Source organism: Aspergillus multicolor, assembly GCF_047715735.1.
Source record: "Aspergillus multicolor strain CBS 133.54 unplaced genomic scaffold BDW74scaffold_42, whole genome shotgun sequence".
In the NCBI taxonomy this organism is placed as follows: domain Eukaryota; kingdom Fungi; phylum Ascomycota; class Eurotiomycetes; order Eurotiales; family Aspergillaceae; genus Aspergillus; species Aspergillus multicolor.
The window spans coordinates 19,229-30,186 of NW_027395993.1; the positions used below are offsets into that span (position 1 = coordinate 19,229).

Here is a 10,958-nt window from a genome sequence, read left to right on the forward strand (position 1 = left end):
AACTACCTATCTACTGCGTTCCAATGGCCGGGCTGCTAGAACCAGGTCCAGGGACAACAGTCCAGGTTTCCGGAGTGAACAACAGTTCCCTTCTCTGGCTCATAACGTTCGGGTCCACGTACACTCTAACTCCAATATCGGGCTGGCCTACATTGAAAACTCGGAAGATCACATATACGAACCGCTGACCCTGACCCTCGGAGCCTGTCTGCGCATGGGTTATCCTTTGCATCTGATATTGAACAATACAATGTTAGCTACCGGCGGTGAAACCAATAGATATGGAGAAATGCAAGGGATGGTCTACCCATTCGTATTGGGATCCGCTCATGTAGAAGGGTGTCTCCATGCATGAAGTCGTTGTCTTAACTTCTAGGTAGTAATAAGGCCGAGCCCCGGACCAAGCAGCGGGGGCTAAATAGCCCTTTTCGATCAGCAAGGTGGTCAGAACGCCAGCGGTGTCGACGTATGTAATGTCTGCCGTCTCTTGGCCGTTCCATGATTCCATGCCCGCATAGTCGTCGTGGACTCTGGCGTATTTTCGAATCGTACTCTGCCAGCTGTCACGAGAGAATCCAGGTAGTCTGGGATTTAGGGAGGAGAGTAACTCGAAGATCTGAGGCACGGTCTCGATGTTAGCGCCAGGTTTGTCATTGACTCAGTTATATGTGCTTGTTTCGATATGGTACTCACAAATAACTCGCCGGCTGCGCCGATCATTTTATCTCGCTCGATCTGCTCAGTCGTACGAAGCCGGTATGTCTCAATAGTTCTATTACCAACGAGGCCAGCGAAAAATAGACGAAGACCAGACATATTGAAAGGGTTTTTTCTCGGAAACTGAGTGCTCCTCGCCACGTCAACAACCTTGTTAAGAAGCCTGCGATACTCCAAGTCCGCCTCTTGTTGAACGGGTTCGACCGTAGCTGGAAGTGACAAGAGAGAACCTTGAGTATGCCAGGGACTGATGGTGTAAGTATCCGCAGCTTGCAAAGAAGGCCGTGATGCTCCTGAATACAAAGTGTCCGCCGTATCATCATCACCAGAGATGGCGGATGCCCCGTACATAGTTGAACTCATTCCGTCGCTTACTGCGCTGTATTCTTTGCTGCCCGGGCGTCGAGGGGCGCTTGCATCGTTGTCCTGCTCAACTAGAGGAGCTACCTCGGGACTGACAGCATCTCCGACAGAGTCATTCACCGTGTCCACTGACACAATGCCGACTCGGTCAAGCATGTCCGGGCCTTGAGGGGCTCTTGCATCGTTGTCCCGTTCAAGAGCTTTCTGGGGCTGGACAGCATCGGCCGAGTCATCCACTGTCTCGACCGACACGATGCCAGCTCTATCAAGTATCTCCGCAACATATTCAAGCCCAAGATGCAGAATATCGTACATTGCTCTGAGCCCGATCTCACCAGCTGGACTAACAATGGTCGTGGACGGCTCAGTCATGATCCACTCCAGGAGAGCGGCAGGGATTCTGTCAACGAAGCATAGAGTCTGGTCTCGCTTATCTGGTGGGACATAGATAGTAAGGCCGTCTTTTGTTTCTTGGAAGTGCAGGTCACTCCTGCTTACTTTGACTTTGATGTCCTCTCCGTATTGGTTAAGGTGGAGCTCGGAACTAATCCCGTCTGACTCGCACACCTTGGTCTGTTTTAGGAGCTCGTAGAAGGCTTGTTCGCCTTGCTTGAGGCGGGGGCTCTTACAGTGGGCTGTGATACTGCCGTAGTATTAGTTTCTGTCGGCTTTCGATTGAAATCGTTGAAAACTCACCGGAGCAAGCCATGGGCCTTTCGAGAAATGTCTCGATCAGGTGAAGTCAGAGGCCGGTGGGAGTCGCTAGAGAGAGCAGAGATCTCTTTGACAGAGGTCGAGGTAGCGCCATTCCAGGCCAGCCCAGGCTAAGAATGGCTTTAGGTGTACTATCTCATTGATTTCAAAGTCAAGGAATTGGGCCTTCCCGTCAAACAGACTGGCCAGGTGTTTGCGGTCTGCAATAGCAAAGTCTACCGCAGCGCTGCACAACTCGACTGTCCCGTCCGGGTTCTTAACTGGAAACACCTTGCTTGATATCATTTCACATGTATAGGGAAGCTCCTCCGCTTCCGCGGCCTGGAGGTATGAGTTCAGAATCCAGATTGTTTGTTTGACTTCAGCGATGGAGGACCCTCCTTGCCCGTGGCTCACGAGCTTTTTGTAGATCATCTCAAGTGTCAAGGTTTGGACACCTAGAATATCGACGAAGAATCGTTGCAAGCCTTCGTAGGTATCATTGAGGGTTACCATTCCCTGGATGCCGGTTGCGTCAGACCATAGACACTTTGAAGTAGGGTGCCAGTGCGCGAAGTGCCACTTGTGGTTACTGTTCTTTGTCTCCGGATGATAGATGAGTTTCTCTTTTTCGAATCGGTCCCTGAAAAAGTCATTAACCATGATAGAAGGTGATTGCGGTGAGTAAGTGGAAAGCTTACCTGATTTTTTTTATATCGTCACTCTCCAACTGTGTGCATAGGCTGTTCATTATGTGGTACAATTCGCGTATCTCATTAATCTCATTAATATTGTTCCAGTCTCCAAGACAGCAAAACTCCAGTTGGTCTAAGAGATTATTTATGCCTGCATCAGGTATCTCGAGAGTTGTATGCATGAACTCTGCAATATACTTTTTGTTTATCACCTCCCTGTATATCAACTTAAGAGGGCAGTATTGCCACATGAATGCGGGTGCTTCCCACAAACACCATGTAGGTTCTATCCACTGGGCCTCCCATTGAGTATCATTGGCAGGAATATAAATGAGGCTTTGTGACTCGAAAGCATTCCTGTATATTGAGTTAAAGTGGCACGTCTTGTCTATATTATAATCTTCTTAGTAGGGAAAGAGGGCCATACCGTATCATTTTGCGAGAAACATCAACAGTCACTGACTCATGGAGACGCGCCTCAATTCGACTATACAAGTAATAGACACGATCAACATCAGACAGCTTTTTAGCGTCTCGATTTGCGTCCTTGATATAGGAAAGCGTAGTCAGATAGAATTCGAGGTCGGATTTGGGAAACCCAAAGCCCAATGCCTTGGCGACGACATTGATGTCAGAGAATCCAGAGCTGCCACTGCACAAAACATCTTGCTTGAGCCATGGGAAGAACTCATCTCCTCGCAGGAACTGGTTGACGTATTCAAGGCTTTCAGAGCGCACATATGTTTCCCCCAGAGGGTACAGATCTCCATTCTCGCAGGGCACCTCGATGATCAACAGCTTATTAGCCACAGCCCTGTTTTCCATCAAGAAGCCCTCATTGAACTTCCAGTGCTTTAACAGGAAGCTCACGAATCTTCCTGGATGGTGCTTCGCGACATGGAGGCACTCTTTTGTCAAGTTACCATACTTGGCCAGAGATATCCCAATGCGCACATTTAGCTTTTCTCTTAACCAATCTTCCCAGGTGAGGTTTTCTCCTTCCGGTTTCTCTGGACTATCACTCAAGTAGGTCGGATGAAGAATTGAAACATCGAGCGTGGAATCGCCAGTACTATCTTCAGTGGCCGACGGCTGGAACAGCTGCTGGGCACCATATGGATCGTCGCTTGGAAGGTAAATGGTACTGGAATGGGCTACTTGGACGCGTCCCATTTGGTCCAAGAGCTTTATATGTTTGTAAAACTCCGCATAATCGTTATCATGGTCAAGGTGCGCAGTCAAGTATAGGAATGTAACGGTCGCTTTAGAGAGTTCCAGCGTAGGCGTACAGGTTGTTTGATGTCCCTGTGTGATCATCCTTCGAATGTGAGCTACCCCTGCCTCCTTGACACCAAGCAAAGCAAACAATTTTCTTCGCATGGGATTTATTTCTGCTTCTTGATGAACCCTATAAAGATCAAGTTCTTTGGGAATCAAATAACCCTTCACCTTTGAGAAGAAAATCCCGTCTGACTCGGTGGTCTCTGCAGAATCCCACCACTCGCAGAGATCCTCGGTGACCATCACTGGAATTAGACTAAGATCCTTCATCTGATCAGAGTATTGAGGCCAGCATTCAATGAGGACTCTCGCTGCCCGTGAGTGCCAGTCTGCATCTGTATCATGATCAAACATGATCGGGTAGTCGCCTTCTTCAAGTTCATGGCGAACCCGAGCAAGGAATTCACGCTTTCGCAACACGCCGAGGCCGTGGGCTGCGAGAAGGTCTAGATCCTTTCTGAGATACTCAACCGCGAGGTACTTCTCAACATCCAAGTCAGGGAACAGGGGTTCGCCATATTTGTTCTTCATCGTGGAGGGAACGCGACGCATGTCCTCGATGCAGCGGAGCTTTTTGTGGCTTCTGGTCCATAACGTTGGGGTGGTTTTCAGATTCCAGCGAATGGCATCCAGGAACATTGTCCAGAAGGGATCCCAGGACTGTTGTTTGTCGTTTGGAAGGTAGCGCGTCCATTTAAAACGGAGGGTGCGGTGATGGCAAAATTGCGATATGGCGAGAACAAATACACGGGCGGCTGCAGCGAGAAGACTTGCATTACGAGCTGAGGTTCTGACAAGGTCCTGGCGACTAGCATCAGTAACGAAGTCAGACTGGATCAGAAACTGTGATGAGACGATCGGTCAGCCTGCATTGGGCGGTATTTTGAACAATCTTGAGGAAAGAGCGACTCAACCGGAAAGCCCATCTTCCTGACGGGAAGGAAGGCAAAGACGTCCTGCGGTTCAATGAGTGGAACAGAATCCTGCGTCAGAGGGAAAGCCAAAACCACTTCAGCCTTTGCATACGTTGCCTCCGCCAGTTCTGCGTTTGTATATCTCCGATTCTCGTTCGGAGGAAGGTCCGTGACTGTGCCCTTTGCTACGTGATACAGCTGGCTGGAATCCTGAACTTCTCCATTCACCACGGTTTGCTTCTTCAACTGCACTCGATCGGGACCTTGCTGCGTCATAGAGAAAGCTGTAGACGAAACGGGATTCTCGTCATCATAGTCATAGATCTCTACTCCAATCCTCCGCAAATTCTTCATAAACAGCAGGAATGTTGCCTGAAGCTCCTGAAACTGCTGAAGGATAATTTGGCGCTCTCTAGCCAGGTCCTCCGGCGACCCAGTCCCATGAAGAAACAACGTGATACGCGTCAGAGGTACGTCTAGTATATCATCGGTTTCTTCCCACACGGGCGATATCATCCCCATGCCCGAATCATTCTTTCTATGCTGGAAATAGAACGAGAAGTGGCTAGACTGGATCAGGACCTTCGAGGCAACCATGAACACCGATTTGAACCCAATCCCTTTCTCACCGATGTATCCTTCAGCACCGGTTTTGGAGCTCTGGCCGACATTGCAAATTGCAACCAGATTCTCATGCGTGAAGCCGTCTTCATTGCATTCAAGAACAATGCGGCTGGAATAGACGCGGAACGAAACGAACGGCATCGCAGACGCTGACTTCGCTATTGTATAAGAATTATCGTCGGCATTTTGCAGTAATTCGAACACGAACCGCGCGCTACTGGTGTACAGATTCTTTGCCAGCCTGATTCAGTTAGACAGCATAGAATATGAAGATGTCCGGTGCCACTCAGCCATACGTGATCACGGAAGACCCAATCATCTCGTCCTTCCTCAGGAGTGCTTCTTCAACTTCTCGACGCACTTCCGCCGACATTTGGCTGAGAATTTCTTCGCCGAGATGTCCATGCTTTTTTGCGATGGCCTTGACCAGCTCGTCGAATTTCTCGGCACCCCGTGCCCCGATTGCAATGCGGGCACGGAAGATCCATCCCGTCCAGACCTTCCAAACAGCAAGGTCACATACGCAACGATGTTGACATGCCTTCTACAAATCCTCTTCCTCGAGCCCGAGAAACACTAGTACGCCTGTACTTGGCTTGCTGTGTACATAAGACGACTCGCACTGGCGCAGTGTCAAGATGCCAACGGGGCGACTCGGTGGTGCCCAGATCGTGCCATGAAGCTCCTCTTCGCCTTGGTCTATATGACGCCGTTCCTGACCATTTTTATGCCTCGCGCTGCTGGGGCCTTCGGTCCTCTTACTTGTCTTGCGCGAGCATTGCCATGCTGAGCTCGTGCAAGTGTTGTGGCAATAGCAATCGCGGGCGCCATCTGTGGTGTCCGTATCAGTTTTTTAGTGTTATTGGGGTCGCGGTTTTGCTTGCGGCTCTAGCAACCTAGTGAGTATGTTCGTTATTCGAGAAGCGTGGACGGGACGGTTGGATCGATTCATGCAGGGCGCTGCAGACACAGCGCGGCAGACATAGCCATCCACACTAGATAACTTACCATAGCTAGCTGGGGTTACTTGTTAAGCCTAGACTTAAATTATTTTGACCATTTAATATTTTATCCTAACTATACCTATCGTACATTCAAGTAACAAGCCCCAAGTTTAAAGGTACCTATTTAGCATAAAGTCTGGACAGGCACTGGTGGGTTTTTTTTGCTCCTGTTCCAAATTCATTGTTTATGACGAGGCGAAGATCCTCTCTTTCTTCTACTAAGTGATTGATTCAAGCGTATGAAAACTGTTGGATGATTCAGGAGGGATTGTCATTTCCCTGCCCTACCAGTAGGGCACGGCTCAAGCTAGCCCTAAGTTGCCGCGTCGGGCTGACTTGACTGCCGCCACATACAGTACGGTACTGCATTTAGCACCAAGCTCCTGGGCGATTTCATTTAATTGAGTTATGGTGGTCAGTGTAAGATTAGACTTTTCGTCGGAATTGCTGGTACTACCATAGGCAGCCGGGCTTTGTCGACTGCGCGGGCTGTAGAGCACCAAAGTACCCAGCCTCTGACAACGAGGCATCCTGACCTCGTGCAGATGAGCAAGTATCACATTGTGAGTTGGACAAGTGACAATAAATTATCAATCAGTCTTGATCGATGAAAGTTGACTCTCGTTCAATGGCAATGACTCTCCATATTGTATGGGCACTGAACTCAGATATTAGGGCTAGCTTCGAGGCCACAATCGCAGTCGGCGCACCTCGGATAGGCCCACAGGGTGGAGCAGCAGCAACAGGCGAGCAAAAAGCAAAAAGAAGATGCGATGCATCATCCGTGAATCGAACACGGGCCTCATCGATGGCAACGATGAATTCTACCACTAGACCAATGATGCTTCTTGCTGAAAAAGTGCTCTGTTTTTGTATCTATATTCAATATACGCCATGTAGACTAAATAAATTATCTACCTAGGTACCTCGAGTCACAATTCTATCGCGCATATGGAACTAGTTAAGGATGACTCAATGGTCATATCATTGATTTAATAAATTGTATCGTCGGACGCTCTGCCAATCCTATCAAAATGACAGCCCCTGAGTTGGCTACAGGGTTTTTATTGGTTTTTGTTCAAATATATATATTAGAGCTTAAGGTTGGGTACGTTGCCCGGCCCTAGGTACTGCAAAGCCCAACATTGCAATATCAAAATATCGAGCAATATGGCCACCCTGACTAACATACCGCGATAACCTCAAATGTATAAGACAATAACACCGCAAGGGCTTAGATATTGGTACTCTATATGCGCAAAGACGCAGTGTAACCTCTAGGCCCGTCCGCACAGAGCCCCGGTATGGTATGCATCAATGGCAATGCCTCCACAACACTAAAAATGCAGTGCGTCGAAAAAAATTCCTTACACACCCCATAATGCCGGTTATGCTGGTGGTGAGCTTATATAAGTTATTATGCAATCCCTTAACCACAAAAATCTATTGTACAGAGCAACCACAGCCCTGCTGGCATTGGTAAGCCTGTTAAAGGCATGTACGTCATCATTAATCCCTCAAGGACTCTAAAAATGCAGCGTAACGCATGTCAGTGTCACTGTAAACAACCATGATCTTGGCATTAGACTAGACTCCTCTCAAGGCAACTGTTATTTCTATCTACATTACTGCCAGTCCAAGAGTTTCAATGCAAATAGCCCCGGAAGTAACTAGTATTTCGTAATATATGGTAGTTCCCCGCCAACGCCCTGCAGTGTAAACCCTGGAAGCCTTAATGACCCGAATGTGGCTGAATAACTCCCACAAGACCGCGCGACACCTAAAAATGCAGTGCAAACAATGGGACCCCTGCCCCTTCACCCTTAGTGCCTGTCATCAACCACCCCCAGCATCTAAAATTGCAGTGCATAGACGAAAGGAGGAATACGCGGTTCCTACCAGCCAATCACCTGTGGATTCCTGTTGCCCGAGTCTGTTCAGTTTGTTCTATTGTAAGATTGACTGCCTATCACTATGCACTCTTCTTAGTTCGAGGTTCTCCCAAACACTTAGGCCAGTCTACAAGTTTGCCGGGCAGTACATGTTACAGTTTACATGCTAGCGACCGTAGCACCGTTTGAACGCTGGAAAAGTACAGAACCGTATTTTGGTTGTAGTATGGACAGAAGATCACGAAAAATAAACTATGTATGCTGCAACTAGATAGACATATATCTTCTTCCAGTTTAGCATTGGCATGAGAAACGAGCCTGGAAAGGAGTTCGGGAGAGAGATGGTATGGACTTTGAGTAGAGCCGCTCGCCAGCCATCCTTGAAGACCAAGAGCGCAGTGCAATTTAATCCGGTTGCCACCGCAGAGCGATTAAACTTGATGGAGGTTGCTTAATGCACAGGGCTAAGCCTGGGCTGACGGTCAAGGCTACCATATAGGGCGCCACAACCCCCCTCAGAGACTTAAAATGCAGTACATGCGAAAAAAAAACAAAAAAAAGAAAAACCATATATACCTAGTATACCGCCATAAAGGCACACAACCATACTGCTGCTTAAACATCTTGGTCTGTGAGCTGCACTAAAGTATGCAGGATGAGCAATCATATAAGCCAGGTGTAACATCTGTACATTAGCAGCCGGAGATTTACGAGTGTCTATGTCTTTTCCATCTCTTTACAATGTAGCAAAATGCAGTGAGTTATAAGTATACCTGGTATCAGCTAAAGCTTACTTCTCGACCAAAACAATCGACACTACCATACTACCATAAATTGATCAACTGCCCGAAGACTCAAGTAGACCATTGACACATAACAGCCAGCAACAACTGCATATTCGGACGCGAACAGATGTAGCCCACCTACCTATATCCTACCATGACCATCCATATGTTGGAGTGTATGCTAGCCATTGTAGTATACAACCTGAATATTCAAGTTCATGCGGTACAGGCTCTGTACATGTAGTGTCAGGCAGGTCCGCTAAGGCCGATCCCTTGGTGAGGAGTCTAGCGCTTATATGTATGCCAACACCCTGAGTCCCCTAGAATTGCAGTGCTATGTAACGAAAACGGGCTATTGAGCGCTCGAATCAGCATTAACTATTCTATCTTTCTCAGATTTTCCACATGCACATTTTTTTCGTCTGACCCGGGGTTGAAACCTACCGTAGCTCAGTTACTCGAGGTTCGGCAATACTAGGCCTCGGGAGACCTTCCAGGTTAAAGTTACTGAGCAAGGTACCTACCCTAGTTCCGAGATATAAACTTCTTTACTACCCTACAAGTTCCCAAAGCTCCTCTAAGGAGTAAGCAAGTGCAGAATATTCTCATTCTCCACCCTCAATGCGGCGGCGCCCTTGGAATCAGTGCAAGCGCTGCCTCACCAGGTACACAAGCATCATCGTCCTGTTAATTCGAGTATCCATATTTTCCAAATTCCCGTAGATCCCAAACATGCAGTCCAGGCACGGTTTTCAAGCCCTTCTTCCCTCCTACCTACCTCGGTACTTAAGCCTTAGGTGTCAGTCTCTAGCCCCTGTCTTACGGTTTGGTCTTGGAGCATGGTCGATCAAGGCTTTTTTTTATCAAGACAGAAACCTGAGTTAAGAAATTAGGCCGAGAATAGAGCCGAGTGTAGTCCATTCATGGGCTTTGCAGGAGGCACAATATCTAAAACCCTACTTGAGTCCTCCGCACCAAGGCGCACCTGGATAATGTGGAACAGTAAAAGCGTACTCCGTACCCAAGCGCCAAGGCTGTGGCGTTTGCGATGTGCCTGGTACTGCATTTTTAGGGTCGCAGAGGGGTTGAAGTTGGACGCCTAATCTATCCGTGGGGAATGCGCTAGGCAGCACCGTAGATTCAACGAAAAATCTTTAGAATAGAATCCTGGGGGCGAGGGGGCTGTGTTTTGCACTGCATTTTTAGGCTCCGCGGGGGGTGGTCATCTTGGCTTAGATCTGAGTCAGGTGCCTAGTTTGGGAGAATCAGCCTAGCTATCTACACTGTTCATTGGATTAATGCAGGATGTTGGAGACGGATAACATTAACAACATAGGTAAGACCATATACTCGTTGCGGTAACCGCGTACCGTAAAGAGTACCAAACCTAGGGCTATACAGAGTAATCCCTAAGGCGAATCATTGAAGTATTCCAGGCGGGACTCAAAATAAGAGGCAATGGGCACATGAAATCAGGGGCGCTGCTTCCGCGGTCAGACGCAGACGCACCACCAGTTTAGAGCATATCTCGCAAAGCCGCCAAGATTAACATGAAACCGCGTCTTAGCTTAGTGAGACTGCACTGCGTTTTTAGGCTCTGGGAGGGGTTGCGCCTGCGGCCACGGGCCGCGTTCGAGGAGACTGAACACCACGAGGCGGCCGTTTGTTGGTTCGAACTCTAGAATGTGAGACCTCCATCCCCGCCAAAACCACGACATAAAGTCCGTAAAATACACAGCACCGGGCCCTCAACACTTGAATCCTTACCTAGATACCGTGCACACCAAGCCCACGAGCCTCAGCGCTTCCGTACTCGTGATAAAGACAGCGAACTAAAGGTATCAAGCTTAGTAAAGTGCACGGTGTCCCCGGTGTATGTATACAAAAGAGTCCCCATCAGACCACCCCTCTGCAAGTCTAAAAGTGCAGTGCGATCAGGGGACTCTTGGCGCTGCTGCTGTGTCACTCCGATGTACCTAAGCTTTCTTAC

General features: G+C 48.4%; 1 protein-coding gene and 1 non-coding gene across 2 annotated transcripts; both read right to left on the reverse strand.

Moving 5' to 3' along the window:
- Nucleotides 1-10: 10 nt before the first annotated feature.
- BDW74DRAFT_171075 (uncharacterized protein) lies at nucleotides 11-6,118 on the reverse strand (the record flags this gene model as incomplete). Its single annotated transcript, XM_073727255.1, has 15 exons — nucleotides 11-232; nucleotides 308-616; nucleotides 694-1,723; nucleotides 1,777-1,861; nucleotides 1,977-2,416; nucleotides 2,475-2,825; nucleotides 2,896-3,120; nucleotides 3,157-3,173; nucleotides 3,207-3,282; nucleotides 3,313-3,476; nucleotides 3,519-3,773; nucleotides 3,804-4,592; nucleotides 4,664-5,528; nucleotides 5,584-5,717; nucleotides 6,050-6,118. The coding sequence occupies 15 exons, from the start codon at nucleotides 6,116-6,118 to the stop codon at nucleotides 11-13; spliced, it is 5,031 nt and encodes a 1,676-aa protein (XP_073578716.1).
- Nucleotides 6,119-7,065: 947 nt separating this feature from the next.
- BDW74DRAFT_t203 lies at nucleotides 7,066-7,136 on the reverse strand. Its single transcript has one exon. It is a non-coding gene; the product is annotated as a tRNA-Gly (tRNA).
- Between the last annotated feature and the right edge of the window lie 3,822 nt (nucleotides 7,137-10,958).